Source organism: Loxodonta africana, chromosome 13, assembly GCF_030014295.1.
Source record: "Loxodonta africana isolate mLoxAfr1 chromosome 13, mLoxAfr1.hap2, whole genome shotgun sequence".
Taxonomy (NCBI): domain Eukaryota; kingdom Metazoa; phylum Chordata; class Mammalia; order Proboscidea; family Elephantidae; genus Loxodonta; species Loxodonta africana.
This window is the reverse complement of record NC_087354.1, coordinates 71365401-71388005: the sequence shown is the minus strand read 5'-3', so window position 1 is coordinate 71388005 and position 22605 is coordinate 71365401. Positions and strand designations below refer to the sequence as shown.

General features: G+C 35.9%; 1 protein-coding gene across 1 annotated transcript in view; it reads left to right on the top strand.

Annotated features, from left to right (window-relative positions):
• Nucleotides 1-22605, top strand: part of LOC135233039 (IQ domain-containing protein M-like) — a 302634-nt gene that overhangs the window by 32665 nt on the left and 247364 nt on the right. The window contains exon 4 of the mRNA XM_064296152.1: nucleotides 4149-4283. Within this exon, the coding sequence (XP_064152222.1) occupies nucleotides 4149-4283 (135 nt within the window). The remainder of the gene's footprint in view (nucleotides 1-4148; nucleotides 4284-22605) is intronic.

Here is a 22605-nt window from a genome sequence, read left to right as displayed (position 1 = left end):
CTCTTAACTACTGTGCCACCAGGGCTCTGTTCCCAAATATAGTGCTTAGAAATTCCCAAAAAGAACAGAATGATTTGAACAGTATGGTGGTGAGAATTTTCAAGGAAAATTTCCCACCCTGGAGGAACATGCATTTCAAGGTGTGGAAGGGTCCAAATGCCCACACCCCATATCAGGACACATCATCATAAAATCAGAATACTGGGTGCAAAGAGAAGATATACAATTTTCCAGACAGAGATAAAAAATAGGTCACACACAAAAGGTTGGGAAAAAGAATTTTATCAAACCGTCTACTACAGTGTCTTTGGAAGCTAAAAATGTAGCAGTACTTTCAGCATTTTGAGGAAAAAACATTTCTAACTTAGACTTCTATACCCTACTAAACTATCAACCAGATGTGAGCATGGAACAAAGATATTTTCAGAATGCAAGTTCTTAAAAATTTTACCTCTCACGCATCCTATCTCAGGGAGTTCCTGGAGGGTGTGCTATAAAAGTCCAGGCAGTTAACCGAGGGAGATGTTTAAGGAATCAGGGGAACTACACAGGGGAAAGGCAAACGGAAGCCTCACAGTGACAATGCAAGAGGGAAAAGGACTGGAGCAGGACTGTGAGTTTCAGGAGTAATGCCTCTGAAATAAAAAGGGACAGATAAACAACATGACCGTTTTGATCAGGTGAAAAATTGAACTGAGAGGTGTTTTACAGAACTGATGGGGAGAGTTGGAAGACTTAGCAAGTAATCAAAGAAAGTTATATAAGTAAAGGGAACACAGGTATTAATTACAGGGGAAAAAAAGCTATTCAGAAAAACACTGTAATCACTCAGCCATGAACAAACTTTACACAGTTAAAAAGTGAAAACACTGGATATATTTTTATTACAGTTTAAACTATGGGGAGAGTTGAAATATGCATGTAGGTGTGTGTGAATGATGATATGAGATGTATATTCTTTATGCTTAACTGTAGGTCAATAGGCAATATTTAAAACTGAAAAAAAATAAAATGGGCAGTATTCACATTCTATTTGGAAATATGGAGGTAAGTATCAGAAGAAAGAGTTAAAAGAATTAGAAGTGGTTGTTTCTGGTGAGTGGGAATTAGAGATGGAGGGAGAGGACGGAAGGGCCTGCTGTTTTTATGTAGTCTTTAGTGCTATTTAATTTTAAACATTATACACATTTATAAATTTTATAAAATATAAAAGTAAATGTTAAAATAAGTGAATAATTTAAGTAATTACCAACCAAAACACTGATTTACATTAAAGGTAATAGTCACTCTAAAGTCCACAGAATTTGCAAGTTCTAATATGCCTTTAGAGCCCTGATGTGGTTAAGAGCTTGGCTGCTAACTAGAAGGTCAGCAGTTCAAATTCACCAGCTGCTTCTTGGAAACCCTATGGGTAGTTCTACTCTGTCTTGTAGGGTTGCTATGAATAGGTATCGACTTGACAGCAATGGGTTAGGTTTTTTTTTTTTTTTTTAATATGCCTTCTTATTCTTTAGAAAATTCTTCATCTTTTTCATGTGTTGATTGCTGATGAGTGACATTTGACAGATAGATATGCAATTTTTAAGCAGTTTTCAATAACTAGAATATTTAACTAATTACCAGGATTTAAGTTTTATAATTACAACCTTGCTTGCTGAAAGTGAAGAGGATTTGAAACACTTACTAATGAAGATCAAAGACCACAGCCTTCAGTTTGGATTGCACCTCAACATAAAGAAAACAAAAATCCTCACAACTAGACCAATGAGCAACATCATGATAAACGGAGAAAAGATTGAAGTTGTCAAGGATTTTATTTTACTTGGATCCACAATCAACAGCCATGGAAGCAGCAGTCAAGAAATCAAAAGACGCATTGCATTGGGTAAATCTGCTGCAAAGGACCTCTTTAAAGTGTTGAAGAGCAAAGATGTCACCTTGAAGACTAAGGTGCACCTGCCCCAAGCCATGGTATTTTCAATTGCATCATATGCATGTGAAAGCTGGACAATGAATAAGGAAGACTGAAGAAGAATTGATGCCTTTGAATTGCGGTGTTGGCAAAGAGTATTGAATATACCATATCCTGGGAAAAGAACGAACAAATCTGTCTTAGAAGAAGTGCAATCAGAATGCTCCTTAGAAGCAAGGATGGTGAGACCGCGTCTTACATACTTTGGACATGTTATCAGGAGGGATCAGTCCCTGGAGAAGGACATCATGCTTGGCAGAGTATAGGGTCAGGGAAAAAGAGGAAGACCCTCAACGAGGTAGATTGACACAGTGGCTGCAACAATGAGCTCAAGCATAACAAAGATTGTAAGGCTGGCTGAGGACTGGGCAGTGTTTTGTTCTGTTGTGCATAGGGTCGCTATGAGTCGGAACCAACTCGATGGCCCCTAACAACAACAGCAAGTTTTATAATTACCTTATTATACTTGCCAGGATGTTAATTCTGCTATTGTGTTGCTGAAAGTTTGCTTGCACTAGGGCACAATTTGTGGATTAAGGGCATTGCTATCCATTAATATGGTTACATAACCATAATGTGCCTCAATCTGATCATGTGTAAAATAACTGATTAATCAAGTTGATTAATTAAAGGCCAAAACAGTGAAGGGTACATATACTTTTCCAAGGAAAAATATATCTACTTAAACATAAAAGACAAAGTGACATTCTTTGCATCTTGTTTTGAGTTTCTCCAGAATCAGGCCCTTAGTCAGGAATTCAAATACAATTAATTCATTTGGGAACTGATCCCAGGAAATACCATTAGTTAAGTGGCGAAGCGAGACAAAGAAGTGAAGAAAGTCACAAAGTGTGAATTTGGGACCTCCAGGAAACAGTATAGCAAACTTGTCTTGAGTGGTGTGTCTTTATCTACCAACCCCCTCAGTCATTAGCTGAGGGAGGAAGCATTAATTCCCTGGCACTTCTGGTCAGCTGCTGCACAAGCGGGCAGAGTTGAGTCCTGCAGCCAGAGGGAGCCTTTAGGCAATGAAATGCAGATGCTGGTAATTGAAAGTCAAGTCAGCACGCACAGAAATGGTAAAGACAAGGAGATGTGGATGGGGCACCTACAGCAACTGCTATAGTTTGCTTATTTGAAAAAAAAAAAAAAGAGAAAACGCCACAGATATGTTAAATGTAGATTTATGTTTATTTATTTATTTTACTGCTGTGTTGGAAGGTCTGGAATAGCTATACTTGTGTTTAGGCAATTACTAAATATTTCTTGAAGTTGTTGATGTCTTATGACTATCCCATCAAATGAATGAATGAATAGAAAGTAGAAATCCATATAGTTGAGTGTCAGGATGATATATTAGCACATTATCTTCTCTTAGAAACCTCTCTGGTGCCTTTTGTCATTTGTAGCCGGCATTTCAGACTAAGCCGGTACTTAGGCAGGCTCTGTCATCCTGTAAATGGTGACTAATAATGAACTTCATAGGGTTAATCCATCATGCTTCAGAGTGGAGGGTTACGTTTTTGAAAGAGAAAATAAAAATGTTTATGGAGAATTAAAGTTACAAAATGTACACGCTAATTCTCTTAGCCGTTGTCTAATGTAACGAAACTAACGTTTAATGTTAAGTATGAGAGATGTCTGAGGGGTTGCCCAGTTAAGCGGTTTTCTGTGGTCGGCTAGGGCTAAGAGTGGCAAAGTACCTTAAACTAGGGAAGTAGGAATGTATGAAGCCAGTGAGCGAAAAGCAGACATTGTTCCCAAGTAGACAACTAATCACAAATGGAACGAGCAGTCCAAGTGAGAATCATTAGTTTAAGTAGTTCAATAGAATGTGAGTGAGAGCCAAAAAGAGAGGAAAATACTAGGAAAGCTAAAAAGTATGGAATACTGAAGTGGGTCAGCAGGAGTGAGGCCCCAGGAATACTGACATTTAAAGCAGGAGCTAGCTATGTCTTATGCTGTGATTTGAGAGTTGATGCATGTAGGGTCCATGGGCAATTGTCCTGTAAGCCAGGCTAGAGAATACCAGTGTTCTCCTTGGTGAAGCGAGTCTAAATTTCCCTTACAAATCTGGAGTTAAAATTTCATCAAATCCAGATGAACCTTTTAGATAGCTTGGACCTGATATGTTATTTATAAAGATTTTTTTTTAACCTTCTTTCCCTTTTTATAGTCTATGAAACAATGTTTGCTAAGAGAGAAGATTGGCAGGGATTAGAAAGAAGTGAGCTCCTTAAGTACTTCAATGACTGTGGTCATTTCCCAACTCAGAAACAAATTGATCATGTTTGGAATCTGGTCCATACGGGTGAGTAGCTTCTTTTTTTTTTCTTTCATTTTTTTCCTTCATCTTCCTCCTCTCCTTATTTACCTTCCCTGCTTTACTCTTTCATTCTCTTACTTTTATTCAACTTGGCATATAAATCCCTTTCCTCAAAATTTCTCTGTATCTGCTTTTAATATAAATGAAGGAAGACATTTAAAGGATAAGTTAAAAGAAGTTAATGCAATAAAGGCATTTTTTGGGGTGAGGGGATGGATATGATTTTAGCTTTTTATAAGTTTTAGATAGATAGGTAGATGATAAATAGGTGGATGGATGGATGGATAGATGATAGGTAGATGATAGAGAGAGAGAGAGAGAGAAAGAAAAGAAAGAAAAGGAAGGGAGGGAGGGAGGGAGGGAGGGAGGGAGGGAGGGAGGGAGGGAGGAAGGAAGGAAGGAAGGAAGGAAGGAAGGAAGGAAGGAAGGAAGGAAGGAAGGAAGGAAGGAAGGAAGGAAGGAAGGAAGAAAGAAAACAGAAATAAAATCAAACCAAATCCATGGCCGTTGAGTTGGTTCTGGCTCATAGCAACACTATAGGACAGAGTAGAACTGCACCATAGGGTTTACAAAGCTATAAATCTTTACAGAAGTAGAATGCCGCATCTTCCTCCAGTGGACTGGCTGAGGGTTTGCACGGCTGACCTTTCTGTTAGCAGCCCAGTGCTTGTCCACTGTCCCTATATATATATATAAAAATATACATAGATATAAAATAATTTATGTCTAGCTGAATATATTTTAAATATCAGTGCTAAAAAGCTTACTTTTGGATGGTTAGCTTTGGTACTGAAGAATATAGCCAAGTCTAAATGTTTGAAATAGTAAATTATTTCAATATAATGGAATTTTAGTTAGAAAATCATTTATTTTCTGAACACTAAATAAATGATAGTAGTGTATGAAGAATATTTATTAAGTAAATTCAAATGGAGTAACATTCCTCTCTTTTCTAAAAACTAATAAGGGAGTGGGAATGGTCAACAGGGCTTAAAAAGTCCTGGTGAAATGTCCTTAATTCCTAGAGATACTTGTCAACATTTTTCTGTGTCTATAAATGTTCATTGACTGGCAAAACCATTCAAATCACTTTTTTCTTCAGTGGTCATGACTATGTTGTTTGTTTAAGTAATTTTTTTTTTTGATGGCAAAAATGTAAAAAGTACTAAGCAATAGCAATTGATATCTATCATTCCAGTTTTTTTTTTTCTCTCCATATGACGTTATTTTATGAAAATTGAGATTACAAGCAGTCCCCAGCTACCAGTGTCTGATTTATGGACACCTTGTACTTAAGGACAGACTGCCATAAAGCCTATTATATTAAAATTTTTAGTGAAATACAGTGTTTCATAATAAGGAGCACACACATTACTTTTTACTGATCGTGAAAATATTGAGCGGTTTGGAAGTGTTTCTTAAGTGTTTTTTATGCATAAAAACCAAACCCATTGCCATTAAGTTGATTTCGACTCGTAGCGACACTATAGGACAGAGTAGAACTGCCCCATAGGTTTCCAAGGAGTGGCTGGTGGATTTGAACTGCCAACCTTTTGGTTAGCAGTTGAACTCTTAACCACTGCACCACTGGGGCTCCCGAAAGGTAAATATATACTATATACTAAGAAAAACATTTGGCTAACCGACACTAAATAAGAATCGTATGTACCTGTTCCATCTTACCTACAAATTTGACTTAAAGACAGGCAGGAATGGATCTCTTTCGTAATGTAACCTGGGGACTGCCCGTATTTTCTGTTATTTGAAAATCTGCTTTTTTTTTTTGCTGAACAACATTCATGGATGAGTTTTCAGGCCATTAAATATTCTTTTACAGTAGTATTTATGGCTGAGTAATAATCTATAATGTGGATTTTCTTTAATGTATTTACTGTTATACATTTATGTTATTTTGAAGTTTCCATTACAATAAATAATAATAAAATGAAAAACTTAAATGGAGCAAAATGGAATCGATTAAGTATTTCAGAAACATTAATTAGCGTTAGTAAATTAAAATACAGGAGTTTTTAAAGTTAACATTTTCATTGAGATGTTTTCCTCTACTGATTCTTTTGGCGTATAGTGTATAATGGCTTAGGCTTAGAACATGATTCTAGAGTTAGCCTGCCTGGGTGCAACTCCTGGGTGCACCACTTACTAGCTGTATGTCTTTGAACAAGTTATTTGTCCTGTCTACACCTTATATTTCTTGACTGTAAAGAGGAGCATCATGATAATATCTAACTCATTGGACTGTTGTGAGGTTTAAGCAAAATAATTCATGTAAAATGTGAATTCTATCTTATGTGTTCAATAAATGGTTATCAGTCTTATCTTTTAAAAGAATTATCAAAATAAATTTTAATAATTATTTTTTATCTGTATTTATATAAAAGTAGCTCTTAAAAATGTTTATGTGTTGAACCTAATTGTATCATGACTCATTTTTATAGAGATTTTGTGTTCAGTGTTTTTGGTGTGCCTTTTTTTTTCTACCCATTTCATATCTTTTGATTGTATAATGCTGGAGGAGGTGATATGCTCATTTATGCACTTTTTACAGATGAGAAAACTGAGGCTTTAGGAAGAGACTTTTCTAAGCTCGTTGGCAGAGCTAAAACTTTAACTCTGGTCTCTTCAAGTTAAGTTCTATGCCCTTTCCATTTTACTAGGTGGGAGATCTTTAAAAAAATCAGTGTTATGAAAACATAATTAGATGGATGATTAAAACATTCTTGATTAGTCCAAAGGACTAATGAATCACAGCTACCACAGCCTCCACCAGACTGAGCCCAGCACAACTAGATAGTGCCTGGCTACCACCACCTACTGCTCTTACAAGGATCACAATAGAGGGTCCCAGACAGAATTGGAGAAAAATGTAGGACAAAATTCAAACTCACAAAAAAAACACCAGACATACGGATCTGACAGAGACAGGAGAAACGCTGAGAGTATGGCCCCCAGACATCCATTTAACTCAGTACTGAAGTCACTCCTGAGGTTCACTCTTCAGCTAAAGATTAGACAGGCCTATAAAACAAACAATAACACACATAGTTCAACAATGTATATGAGATTAAATGGGCATATGAGCCCAGGGGCAAGAATGAGAAGGCAAGAGGGAACAGGAAAGCTAGACAAATAGAAGTGGGGAACTTGAGGTCAAGAAGGGGAGAGTGTTGATACATTGTGGGTTGGCAACCAATGTCACAAAACAATATGTGTATTAATTGTTTAATGAGAAACTAATTTGCTCTGTAAACTTTCACCTAAAGCACACACACACACAGTCTTGACAGCTAGGACTGTCTTTTATCCATCTTTCACGGATTCTAGGTATTGTAATTCAGCCGGTATTCTGTAAATGGTTGAGTCCATTAGACTTCTCACTAAATCTAGAAGTTTCGAAAGAAAATTTTGTTTAAAAACATACTGTTTTTATTGTAATTCATGACATGGAAAGCTTTACAGAAAGGTATCACTCAAATAATTTTAAATATAAGTCTAATTATATTGCACCACCAAGTTAAAAAATTCTTTTGATACAGAGGAAACTTTCATTTAAAATGGAGATATTCTAAAATAATGGGAAGAAAACAGAAAATTTATGAGAGAAAGGAATTAAATTAATGGTTTTCTACTTGCTTCTGGTATTTTTTTTTCTGGTATAGATTTCATTTTTAATAGACTGATTTTATGCATTTTAGATTGTCAGTCACCATCATTCGTACTGACTGATTGTGGATAGTAACTCCAGATGTGCAACCCATGCCTTTTTTTATCAGTAGAATATTCCACCTAACACATGTGTAGTTAACTTCTTCAGTGTATTGCACCAAGTAGGTCAAATTCCTAAAACTGTATGCGTTCAGGTATTTTTAGCTTTTTTTTTTTTTCTATTCTTTATTCTTATCACTATGGTAACAAAAAAAATTGACTGAGGACATGATTTTCCTCTGAAAATCTTCATTTAGAATGATGCAACTTCAAACTGCGTATACAGACTGATCTTAAAAGTGAAAAACTATGGGAAGGTGGAAAACTGTTTCTTTGTTATACGTTTAAATCCCTGCTAATGAAACTAGTAATAATTGCATGGAGAGAAAGGAAAATAATACATAGTGGTTCTAGGTTATCTATTCATATACCTGCCAACTTTTTAGAAGTTTGAACTTAAAAAGTTTGCCAGTGTTTTTCCAATGTGTAAATAGACCTTATGGTTTATTATTTGCAATCGAAACTTACAGAAAAACCCAGCAGTGAAAACAAACCCGTTTTTATTGTGAAACACTAGACAAAAATCTTAAAATCCTAAGTATGGAAAGTACCAAAGCAAACCTCTTGCAGTTGAGTCAATTCCAATTTATTGTGACCCCACGTATTACAGAGTGAACTACTGCATAGAATTTTCTTGGCTGTAATCTTCATGGAAGCTGATTGCCAAGCTTTTATTCGGCAGCTCTGCTGGGTGGATTCGAACCGCCAACCTTTTGCTTAGTAACCAAGTGCAATACTTATGCATCTGAAGTAGATATGGCTTGAGATGTGATGGACTTATTTTAGCCTGACTAGTTAGTTTTTTTTTTTAGTTAGTGGCAAACTGTAACTACATCTTGAGCTTCCTGTTCCTCGGGACATGGTTTTGTCCACCACAAACAGACAACCCTGCGTTTTCTGCCCTTTTTTCAAATGATGACTTTATGTTATTAAATGGGAGGCCTACAATTATTTTCTCTTAAACAATTTTTCACGGGAACAGCAACTCTAGCAGTAAAATTTTAATTACATAGAAAAGGGATTAGAGAGGATTTATTGAAAAAATAGATGATGCTAGGATACAAGAAATGTGAGTCACTCTAAATTACAATAGCAAAATAATGCAGAGATACAAGAGGTAACATGTTGTGGCGGCATTGGCTTAAATAACTTCTAAAAAGGAAATGTAATATATTCTTATTGTATAATATTTTAAAAGTACGCACAGAAGATGAAGTGAAAAATTACAGCAATTTATGTTCCTGAAAGGCACGAGGCCACTGGCTAGAGATCAACTAGAACAGATAGAAGAGGTCTTGTAAGGAGCCTTCAGTGCCACTATTAACATTTGAGGAATGTGTCTGAACATTTATGTTCTTTATTTATACAATAAAAATGTCATCACACTACATACATATACGTTGCGGGTACAAATCTCCATCTACAAACTTTGCTTTCCTGTAACTTAATTTTTATTTCTAGCTCGCATCCACCAGAAATTTAATTCCAGTCAGTTTGATTTTTGTCATAGATTGAGTTGTGTCCCCCAGAAATACCTGTCAGCTGGACTGGGTCATGATTCCCTTGTGTGACTGTGTGATTGTCTACCATTTTATCTTTCGATGTGATTTCCCTATGTGTTGTAAATCCTATCACTCTGATGTAATAAGATGGATTAGCAGAGGTTATATTGAGATCTATAAGATTAAATAGTGTCTTAAGCCAGTGTCTTTTGAGATACAGAAGAGAGAGGTGGACAGGGAGACATGACGGCCTCATGGCACCAAGAAAGCAGTGCTGGGAGCAGAGCGCATCCTTTGGACCTGAGGTTCCTGCGCTGAGATGCTCCCAGAGCAAGGGAAGGCTGATGACAACATCCTTCCTCCAGAGCCAACAGAGAGAGAAGCCTTCCCCTGGAGCTGACACCCTGAATTTAGACTTCTAGCCTACTGGACTGTGAGAGAGTACACTTCCGTTTGTTTAAGCCACCCACTTGTGATACTTCTGTTAGGGCAGCACTAGATAACTAAGACAGTTATTTATTCCCTTCTTCTGTGATTACATCTCAACAAGAATGGATACACTTACATGGTGACATAGCATGTGAGATGTCTACCTAATCTGCAGTATCACCTGTTGACACTGGAATTTTCTTGGACATCCAGTTTATTGGCACTTAGTCCAAGAAGAATTCTCTTTTTTATTTTTTAACAGCTGTATTTAAGTGTAATTTATGTACCAAAAAATCCACCCATTATAAATGTGCAGTCAGAGGATTTTTACTAAGTTAATATTGCTGTGCAACCATCACTACACCTAGGTTTAAAAGATTTTCGTAATCCAAAAGAGATCTCTTGTGCTCATATGCAATTAGTGTTTACTGCAACCCCCAGCTCCAGGCAACCACTGATCTGCGCTCTGTCTCTATAAGTTTGCCATTTTTAAGAATTCCTTGTGAACGGAATAATTCAACATGTAGTCTATTGTGACTGGCTTCTTTCACTTAGCGTAACGTTTTCAATGTTCATCCATGTTATAGCATGTGTCAACACTTCATTCTTATTTATTGAGAAATACTTTTCCATTGTATGGCTATGGCACACTCTGTTTATTCATTCATTATTTGATTCCATTTTTTGGCTATTATTAATGATGTTGCTATGAATATCTCATTGTGATTGTAATTTGCATTTCCATAATAACTAATGATACTGAACATCTTTGCTTATTAGATATTCATGTATCTACTTTGGAGAACTGTCTATTCAAAACTTTCATTAATTTTACAAGTGAGAACTTTTTTTATTATAGAATTTTGTCTTCTTTCTATAGGCTGGATATAAATCTTTTATCAAATGTGTAATTGTAAATATTTTCTTTCATTATATGGCATGTCTTTTCATTTTCTTAATATGTTTGAAGAGCAAATATTTTTAATTTTTATGAAGTCTAGTTCATCAGTTTTTTTTTTTTTTTCTTTTCTGATGTAGGCTCTGGTGTCATAGCTAAGAAATCTTTGACCATCACAAGACAACAGAAATTTTCTCATATGCTTTTTCCTGGAATTTTTATGGTCTTAGCTCTTACTTTTTGGTCTGTGATCCATTTTGAGTTAATTTATGTGTATGGTGTGAGGTAAGGGTTTTTGTATATGCTTGCTTTCTGCTCTGATGTTTATTATTTCTTTGCTTCTGCTTGCTTTGGCTCAATTTAGTTTTTTTTTCTGCTTTTTTAAGATGGGAGCTTAGATTATTGACTGGAGAACCTTACTTCTGTCAAAAACTGTGAAAGATCTGAGATTTTACCTTGCTTAAAGCTAACAAGTTAGCCTGCCACAGTTCATGGATACTAGTAGAAGACCCAAGACTCCTGGGTCAGAGAAAAAAGATAGTGTTTTATTCACAGCAATGGTAATAGCCAAAATATAAAGTCTTTTGCTCCAGTTCCCCAGCCCCAATTCCCACAGGGTGATAAAAAAATTCCAGATATCTGCACACATAGCGTGCTATATTCCAAATCAAGAGCTTAAAGAACTTGAATCTTTTAAAATATAGTAAGCATGTCTGCCCTTCATGCAAAAGGGAAACCTTGTCTTTATGATATTGGACACAAAGCATGTCTGCCTTTTTTCCCCAGAGGGAGACATTTTCTCTGCCTTCCAATACAACTTACTGTGCAAACATTGAAAAGAGAGTCTGGAACAAAGGACAACTGGTACCTCTGCATAAACACAAGAGATCTTTGGAAAATTGTCTTCCACAATATACACCCCTTGTGTTCACATTGTCTTGCCTTCTGATGAGTTTTCCTAGAAGTATTCTACAGTTGGCCACTCTGATTAGTTAACTGGCAGAGTTTCAGACAAAATTCATTCATTTTATCTTATGTGACATTTTAATTAAATCTGCTATCAACAGAACTTGAATAACTGAGTGATGGTTAGAAGAATGAGGTGGGGAACACATCTGGGGGTGTTTACAGATGTTTTTCCTGGGAGATGTAGGGGCCGGGACCACCCACTGCTCTTTCTGATAGACTTCTTGATAAGGAAAAGTTAAATATAAGATTTTCGCAGTAGTTTGGGAGAGTCACACCAGATTGTTTGGGGTTTGCTTTATGGCCTACTATATGGTCTATCCTGAAGTATTTTCCATATGCACTTGAAAAGGATATGTGTTGGGTTTTAGTTGATAAACTTGAATAATTGATAGTGCTTTTCCAGTCATTTAAATTCTTAATGGTTTTCTGTTTAGTTGTTCTAACAATTATTATGAGTAGGGTATAGAAATATCCAGCAGTAATCATTGTCTGTTTTCCCTTTCAATATTGTTAGTTTTTGCTTTGTGTATTTTGGGGATTTTGTTGTTAGCTGAGTATGCATTTATTGTTGTGATATAGTCCTTATGTATTATTAATGATGATATGATTATTAAATGTCCCATAAATGTTTTAAAGTCTATTTTGTTTGGTATTAACGTCTTACCACATTTTCATGATATTCCTTTTTCTATCTTTTTCTTTTAGCCTATTTGTGTTTTTTAATATAAAGTGCTTCTCTTTTATATAGCATAAAGTTGGAGCTTATTTTTATTTTTTTATAGCATCACAAGTTCTGTCATTTGATTGGAATCTTTAGTCCATTCCCATTTATCACAATAGTTGAAATGTTTGTATTTTTGTCATTTTGCTATTTGTTTTCTATATGATTCATATCTATTTTGGCACTCCGTTCCTTCTTTACTGCCCTCTTTTGTATTTTGTACAAACAGTTTTAGTGTGCATTTATAATTTCATTATGAATTTTTTTAACAGTATTGTTTCAATTATTTTATTAGTCATCATTCCGGGGACTGCAATATACATCTTAACTCATCACAATATATTTCAGTTTAATTCTAGTGTAATTCCAGTTAAATATACCAGGTTTGCCTCAGTGTAGCTCTGTGTCCACTTCTTTGTGCTATTATTGTCATATATATTACATCCATATAATTTATAAATCTAAAAATACTTTTTTATAATTATGGCCTTATGTAATCATATTTTTAAAGAGATTAGAAGAAAAGTTAAAAAAAAAATTAGATAGTTTTTTACATTCACCCATAAAACCAAAAAAACCAAACCCATTGCCGTCGAGCCGATTCCAACTCATAGCGACCCTATAGGGATGCTATGAGTTGGAATCGACTCAAAGGGAGCAGGTATATTCACCCATAAAGACATTTACTATATTCAGTGTTCTTTATTTCTCTGAATATGAGTTACCCTCTAAAGTCTTTTCCCATGAGCAGGTCTAAATTTTCTCAATCTTTTTTAAATTTGGAAATGGTTTTAATGCCTTCATGTTCAAAGAATAGTTTTTTCTGCATATAGAATGCTCGGTTGACAGGGTTTTTTTGTTGTTGTTGTTCCTCACTCAGTACTTTGGATATTTCATTCCACTGCCTCCTGACTGTCATTGGTTATGATAAGAAGTCAGCTGTTATTCTTTCTTTTTTCTTTTTTGTTTCCCAGTACGTGCTGAGACATTTTTCTCTGTTTTCAAATTATCCCTTTGTCTTTCAGCAATTTGGCTATGGTGTTTCTTACTTTCTTTATTTTTTTTTTCCCTAAATTTTATTTATTTTGTTGTTGCTGTTGAGAATATATACAGCAAAACATACACATATTCAACAGTAGTTTCTACATGTACAATTTAGTGACATTGATTACATTTTTCAAGTTATGCAACCATTCTCACCCTCCTTTTCTGAGTTGTTCCTTCTCCATTAACATAAACTTACTGCCCCCCTAAGTTTTCTGTCTAATCTTTTGAGTTGCTGTTGCTTTTCGAGTTGCTTTTCCCCATTCATTTCTTGCCAAGTTTGTTACTTATACTAACAGTGCCGCTGGGTATGGGTTTTTGTCCTCCCTTTAAGATCAATTCAACCCTCTGTGGGGGCTGGTCATGGAGGGAAAATAATAATCTTAATATTCATATTAATATTGGTTCAGTTCTTCACAGCCTAGTCATGAACCATTTCAGTAAAACCTGGGATCTGAAGATAAATAGTTGTTCACTAGAGAAGGATGGAATTCTCAAAAATATGAAGGCAGGTAAATGAGTAAAATTCTTAACCCCAAATCAGATAAACTTAGGAAAGTCCGGCACATGCCCTAATGGCTTTTTAAAGATACTACTTTTTAGGTATTTACTATGCATTCTGTAATGCTTTCAAACATGTGAGAGGTACACACACATTCTCTTCTTTCGTTGATAATTTCAAGGATAAGTCATAAAGTGAAAGAAAATGCGTTAGAGCATACTGAATGGACACCTTCCTTGGTTGAAGCAATCCAAGATCTTTTTGATGGAATTGCTGTTGCAAATATTTTCAACAAATATATTTTGGACACTTAATATATGTTGTGAAATATAATGTAGTTAAAAGATATCAGAGTTCTCATGATAACTGGAGGCTTATATATATAGCAAAATTGCACGTTTTTCCCATTCATTTCCTGCCAAGTCCGTTACTTATCCTGACAGTGCCATTGGGTATGGGTTTTTGTCCTCCACTTAAAATCAGTTCAGCCCCTTGTGGTACAATTGATTTTCATATATACATATGTATTTTTTTTTTCCTGTAAAACCTGTGAGAGCCAAAACTCTATGGGACTGCTTTATTTTTCCCAGTCTCACAAGTTTTCTGCCTTTGACAGGGCGCAGCTTGCCAGTTTTCTATCACTCTGTATTAGTGGAAAATAAATGAGTTCTCCTTCTCTGACAGGTTTCCATCTCACACAGGTTCTGGCTTTTGCATATTTTACTGAATGTGTATATATATGTGTGTGTGTGTATATAATTTATAAAAGCATATAAATATGTATATATATACATATAAAAGTATATGTACATACACACACAGGCAATGTTCTAAGTGCTTATACATTCACACATGCATCAGATGCTAAGATGATATAGATATTAAGCATGTCTTAAATCTGGTCATTAGGGAAAGGTATAGAGAGTAGTCAAGACTTGACTTAATCATTGTAAGATGAGTTAACTAGAAAAAAAAAGACAAGTGTTTAATACATAAAAGAGCGATTGCATGCCAGGCAAATTAGAATTTGGTGCAGCTTGTGACAGTGAGTAGGGGAAAGTCTGTGTCTGCTAGGTGTTTAAGGGGAGAGGTCATCATGTTGCTGAAGATGCCAGATCATTCACTGAGATCTGTTTGACTCTGGTAGCTTTGCCCTAAAGGATTCTCACTATTTTCAAGCTTCTTATTTATCTATCATCAGCCTAGTTGAAATGGCTTATTTCCAATTGTGCAGTGCAAATAGGATTCTGGATATAAATCAGCTTTGTTTCAGTAGGAGCTATTTAAACATTTTTCCCTAGAGCTTGAATAACCCTGGATAAACTGGAGTCCAAACCCTAGGGGCAAAGAGCAATCCTGAAAGATCTGTCTATCATCGTCTTGCTTCAGCTACCTAATCCAAGCAGCTGCTTCTGCAGTTCCACCTGCTCCTCCCGCAGCACTTTTTAAAGATGGTTCTTGACATGTTGTCTCATCTTACAGTATTTAACTCTGTTAATGCCTTCTACACCCTAACTGTGGCTGTGCAAAGCCTGCTAAAGCCTGTGCTAATGATATGCCCTTGGGAATGAGCATGGCTAGTGAAAAGCTGTCCCCTTTTCCCTTTTTTCTGTCCTACTCTATGATCATGTGAGTTGTTACTGCCATTAGAAAGTTACTCTAATTACCCATTTTGTATTTTTTTTTAACCTTTAAGTCTTCTATTATTTGGGCTGAAATATTTGTTTCATTGTTATGGAAGCTGCATAGTGAATCTGATTTAATTTCGTAATATTACTTAACACCAACTATTCTTCCAAAGTCTGTTTTTTATAAGTAGAAAATAACCATCTTTAAGAAACAGCAGGAATTGGAGAGTGGTGTAACTTCAATAAAGGTATAATTACTTTCATAAGTCTGGTAGAGAAGAAGGCTTTGGCTCCTTTTCTTAGATCACTGTTTATTAGGATTACATACCCAGTGCTCCTAACATGCAGAGATCCACTAGCAAGTCTTTGTTTTATCTGATTAAATTACTGTAATATCAGGAATATAAACTCCCTGGTGAGAACAGCTTTGTAATGCAAGTCTCTGATAAATGAAAGAAGCACCAGTATATAATATTTCCTAACAAATTCTTAAGCTAGGCAAAATTTTATGACATACTGCAAATGTTTCCAACATCATAAACATAGCATTAATGAGCTTTGTTTTCCCTGGCATTTCTCTTGATCCAGAGTCCCATTAATTGCCACAGTAAAGTGAAAACTTCCGAAGAACTTCGTGTTCAGTTTTTTAGTCATAATAAGTTTTGCAGTGCTCACTCAGTCCACTTCTTAAGTTACCTTTAGGAATGGACATGTTCTAGTATTTTTGAATCAAGCTTTGAAAAGAAGCTATGCTTTCTTCAACAAGGCACCATGATACCTCCATGCTGTGAAGCCTATCAGGCACTTTATTAATTGTAAGTGGTATTAAAATGAAAGCAGATGATTCACATTTGTAAAAGCAAGATTCTTTCTGGAAGCTACCAGTGTGGCAATGCAGAGGCTAATTGTTAATGCCTAAAGGATTATTTCCTTAAAGTTTTCCTCCAAAGCCATGACAACCCAAGAGTTTCATCACTTTCCAAAATTTACAACTCTATGACTGTTAGCATGTTGAGATCTACGTGGGAATACAGTTGTGCAGTTGTGTCTCTTATCAGAGTTATGTTGGCAATGTTTATAGAGTAAGTTTCTTTGGGGGCATAGTCTTTCAGACATTTAATGTACTTCATTTTCTTATTGTAAAGATTCTGGGTTTATATTCTATATGTCTGTCTTTAGAAATATTCCTGCCAGTGATTATTATTTTTTTTATCTACCAATGTTTAGCATGATAAGTAACCAAAAATTCCATTTCAGCTGATGTTGTTCAGTGATTTCTACATAGAGGATTTGATTTGCATATAGTTCCTCATATTTGCTTGCCATTTTTTGAGTTACATAAGCACAGGTATGCATATACAAGCACATTTGCTTAACATGTGTGTTATAGTTAATGACTCCCATCAGTGCTATCTAAAATAAAGACAGATATCAGAACTTTCCCTCTCTCTCTTTTTTTTTTTTTTTTGGTTGTTGTCGTTGTTGTTAGGTACTTTGAGTCTCTTCTGACTCATAGCGACCCTATGTACAACAGAATGAAACACTTCCTAGTCCTGCACCATCCTCACAATCGTTATTATGCTTGAACCCATCGTTGCAGCCACTGTGTCAGTCCATCTCATTGAGAGTCTTCCTCTTTTTCACTGACCCTGTACTTTACCAAACATCATGTCCTTCTCCAGGGACTGGTCCCTCCTGATAACGCATTCAGAGTATGTGAGACGAACTTTTGCCATCCTGGCTTCTAAGGAGCATTCTGGCTGTACCTCCCCCAAGACACTCTTACTCTCACTCACTCGAATTCTAAAGACTTCCCTAAGGAGAGCAAGGATGGAGTTACCCTCCTGTGGTGGGAACTGCCAAACCACTGTGGGCCTTGCACTTATGATCCACCCATGGGCAGTCACAGCCAGAAACAGAATGGGAAGCCCTATCTTGCATTAATGCTCTGTACCAGCTGGTTAATTTCCAGCTGGTTAATTTCTAACAGGTCTATCTCAATCTGCTCTTTGGAAAAAAAAAAAAAGATTATTGCAGTAAAAAGTGTCATGTGTTTCATGTATGAGATGATTGCTGAAATAACTATGTACCAGCATGCTTTTCACCCCTGCTTTTCTGCAGATGTCTAGAACCAATCGCTATTAGAAACTCTACTAATATCATGTTCTCCATGATGTTTTTGCTTTCAATAAGTGACAAAGAGCCCTGTGACCAATGACCACATTCTACAATGGTTAGTCTTTTTTTTTTTTTTTTTAGATCATGCTAATTACAATTACCTCCTTGTAGCATTTGCAGCTTGCTTTAATGTATTTATGGACCTATTTCTGTTTCCAATTGTGTTTGTTCAGTCTTCTGGAAGTATTTGCAAAGAGCAGTCTCTACTATATCCAGGCTTTAATAATCTTGAGCCCTCATTTCTAAAGATTATTTTCCTGTAGACTTTGTTATCACCAATAACTGCAAATCTCCAAAATCTTTCTTTATAGCCTCTTACTCTCTGACTGCCTCTTTGTACCTCTCTAACTCATTGTATTAGTTCTTTCCCTTCAATAAATCTGTAACCAGGTGGGGACATTCAATTTATTGATTTTACTTTGTACAGTGTTCATAGCCTCTCAAGTCTTAACCTCCCATCTTATTCAGCTTAAGTTCATTTCATGGAGCCTCTACCTACACCTTAACTCCCTTATCGCTTTAATACTTAATTTCCAAAAGGCCGAACCTGATAATACCAACTATCTACCTAGGTTAAGCAGCTGGCTATGATGGAAGAAAAACGCAACCGTGTCAATTTATTTTGCTTTAAATTCTTGACCACAACTATCAAGTGGACCATCAACACTACCAGCAATCTTACTCCATTTTTGAGTTAATTCAATTTCCTCCTCTCCCAGATTACTAGTCCACACTATCTCAGCCCTACTCAAATTTTAAACACCTCCAATATTTTTCACTCCACTTATGGCCTTATCTCAGGTTAAATTGATATAGCAGAGGCAGTTAGAAAAGACTATCTTATCTCCTTACCTCTGAGTCGGTCAACCTACCTGCATCTGTACCCACATAACCTGCTTCACCATTGTGACCCTTGCAATGGACTGATTTTCCCTTCTCAAATCTAAGGTGATCCTTTCCACTTGAGCACAGGATCACCTGCTCTTTTTCCTATTCAGGAATATTGCCCTTGTCTTTACCATTTTTACTTCTGATTATTTCCCATATCTCCAGTACCATTTATTTCTTCTCTCCTGGACCGCTTCCCATCAGCTTAGGAATATGATGTAATAGTTTCCATCTTACAAACACACCCTCCCTAGGTGCCACTTAACTTTTTGGTTCTTCCCTCTTCGGTTACTTTTCAATTCCTTTTCTCTCCTGTGTAAGCAATTCCTCAAATATGTTGAGTCTATTAGTTATTTCTACTTCCTGACCTCCCATACCTTTTTTTTTTCTTTCCGTTTCAAGGCATATTATGAAATACTTCTGACTTGTAAAAGAAACAAGGAAATACATAATAAGCACTATCCTGGTTAAAACTCAAAAACCAAACCTGTTGCTGTCGAGTCGATTCTGATTCATAATGACCCTGTAGGACAGAGTAGAACTCTGTGGCTGGTGAATTCGAACTGCTGACATTTTGGTTAGTAGCCAGGCTCTTAACCACTGCACCATAAGGGTTCCAAACCCAAGTTAAGAAAAAGGTTAAAGACACAATCGATTCCCCTTAAGTACTTCTCATTTGCATTCTCTTATCCCTCCTCTTGATTCCCAGAGTCACTATTTTGAATTTACTGTTTTCCGTTGCTACTCAGGTTGTTATGCTTTTGCTATACATACACACACACACACATATATATATAGGTACTCTGAAGCAATGTAAAGTTTCATATTCAATAAATAACATTTTAATGTAATTTTTTGTTCTTTTGAAGCTTGTTCTGTGCCAATTATTATTTTTAAAATATATTTATCCATGTTGATACATGTACCATTAACTCATTCACTTTAACTGTTGTTGTTGTTAGGTGCCATTGAGTTGGTTCCGACTCATAGTGATCATATGTACAACACATTGAAACACTGCCCGGTCCTGTGCCATCCTCACAATCATTGCTATGTTTGAGCCCATTGTTGCAGCCACTGTGTCAGTCAATCTCGTTGAGGGTCTTCTTCTCTTTCGCTGACCCTCTGCTTTACCAAGCATGATGTCCTTCTCCAGGGACTGGTCCCTCCTAATAACATGTTTAAAGTATGTGAGATGGTCTTGCCATTCTTGCTTCTAAGGAGCATTCTGGCTGTACTTCCAGGAGAGATTTGTTTGTTCTTCTGGCAGTCCATGGTATATTCAGCAGTCTTTGCCAACACCATAATTCAAATGCATCGGTGCTTCTTCCATCTTCTTTATTCATTGTCCAGCTTTCACATACATATGGGGTGATCGAAAATACCATGGCTTAGGTCAGGTGCACCTTAGTCCTCCAAGTGACATTTTTGTTTTTTAACACTTTAAAGAGGTCTTTTGCAGCATATTTGCCCAGTGCAGTACGTTGCTTGATTTCTTGACTGTTGCTTCCATGGGTGCTAATTGTGGATCCAAGTGAAATAAAATCCACAACAACTTCAACCTTTTCTCCATTTATCATAATGTTGCGATAGCGTATTCCACTGTGTGAATGCACCATAATGTAGTTCTCTTTTCTTTTGTTGATAGATATTTAGATAGTTTCTATTTTCTTCTATTCTGGTAGATTTTATTATTGCTCAATATAATTCCATCCCACTCTAGGCGGGAATCATACTTCCCTACATGCAGTTCTGGTGGCTCAGTAGTTAAGTGCTACAGCTAATAGCAAAAGGTCAGCAGTTGGAGTCCACCAACTGCTCCTCGGAAACCCTACAGGACAGTTCTACTCTGTCCTATAGGGTCACTATGAGTTGAGATTGACTCAATGGCAATGAGTTTGGTTTTTGGTATCCCACTGATGTTAGTCATTATGTGACATGACTGGCCTATGAAATGTTAGCAGAAGTGATATTTTTCCCCATCCAATCAGCAACTCTAAGAGCAGTAGTGCCTTTCTGCCATGTCTCTTTTCCCTCTGCCACTGGAACTGGAAGGACTTACAACCCATCTCCCAGAGGCCTCCTCGTGTGTGAAGTAAGTGTGGTAAAGAACTGCCGCCAAACCAGGGTACAGGTATAGCATGAACAAGAAATAAAAATTTGTTATCACAAGCCATTAGAATACATGCTAGAATTTCTTTAGGAGTCATACCTAAGAGTAGCTGGGTTGTAGGGCACATTCATCTTTGACTTTACTAGCTCCTGCTCTGGAAATTAGTTGTATCATTTACATTTCTACCAGCAGTGAATAAATTCTCATTGTTTTCATCCTTTAAAGTATTTGATATTGTCAGGCATTTTATTGTCAATTTAATGGGTGAAATGGTATCTCCTTGTTAGGAATTTTTTTTTTTGTTGTTATTATTAGTGAAGTTGACATATATTCATGTATTACAGGCCATTTTGTTTTCCTCTTCTCTGAGCTGCGTTTTCTTATATACATTTTTCCCCGTTAAGTTATCAAATTCTTTCATATTGTAGAGTAGAAGTTCTCTGTATCTTCTGGCTATTAACCCTGCATTAGTTATGTGGACAATTCTATTTTGTGAGTTGTCTTTTTACCTTTTTTAAATCTTTTTTTATCCATATCTTTTTCATGAATGAAAGTTTTCAAATTCTAAAGAAATCAAGTTTATTAATCTTTTCTTTTATGTTTTGTGCTTTTTGTGCCTTATTTAAGAAGTACCTCTTTCAATGTTATAAACATAGTTTCTTATAAACTTTAGCTTTCATATTTAAGTTCTTAATACACCAAATAATTGATTTTTTTTATAAGATGCAGTAGAAGTAAAGTGCTACTGTTTTATTTTTCCCTTTGAATATCCAATCATCCCTGCACAGTTTATTGAATAGTCAATTTTTCCCAATGATCTGCAGTGTTACTTCTACCATTTATCAAATTCCCATCTAAATATGGGTAACTTTCCGCGTCCTCAGTTCTATTCCTTTTGTCTTTTGATCTGTTCCTGCATCAATCCCCTAACTGACATAACTTAGTAATGAATGAGTCATTATACCTGGCCAGGAAAGTTCCACCACTTTTTTTTTCTTTGATTTTCTTGGCTCTTCACTTCTGTATAAATGTGAGAATTACCTTTTCTATTTCCATTAAAAAATGCAGCTAATATCTAGATATTTTGTAGAGAATTGACTTCTTTTTGATATTAAATCTTTCTCTATATGAATAAATTTTCTCTCTATATGTAAGTTTTGTATTTTTTGATGAAGTTTTTTTTTCCTCCCTAAAAGTCTTAAAAATCTTCTGTTAGACTTGTTTCTGAATACCTTATAGTTTTTGTTGGTGTTCAGGTGTAAAGCAGATTCAGTTCTCTTGTAATGTTCGCTAAACTGAATGCTATGTACACAGATGCTCACTTCTTTGAAATCTTTTATACATCTGAAATGTTTCAAAATAAAAATTTCAGTATCTTCTAGTTGTTTTCTCTCACACATAGGATAAAATCCAAACACATAACCAGTGCTACATTCTCTACCTTTCTGACTTGATTCCTACCTCTGACTCTTCTGCTTACTCCAATTCAGCCAGGCTAATGACTTTCCTTTTTAGGATACACTGAATTTATTACACTTGCCTTTCTACTATGTAGAATTTTCTCCCCTTTTGGCTCACTTTGCAAGAGTTTCGCTCAGACGTCTGCTTAAAAGTTGATTGCTCAGAAAAATCTTTTCTGAATTTTCTTCCTG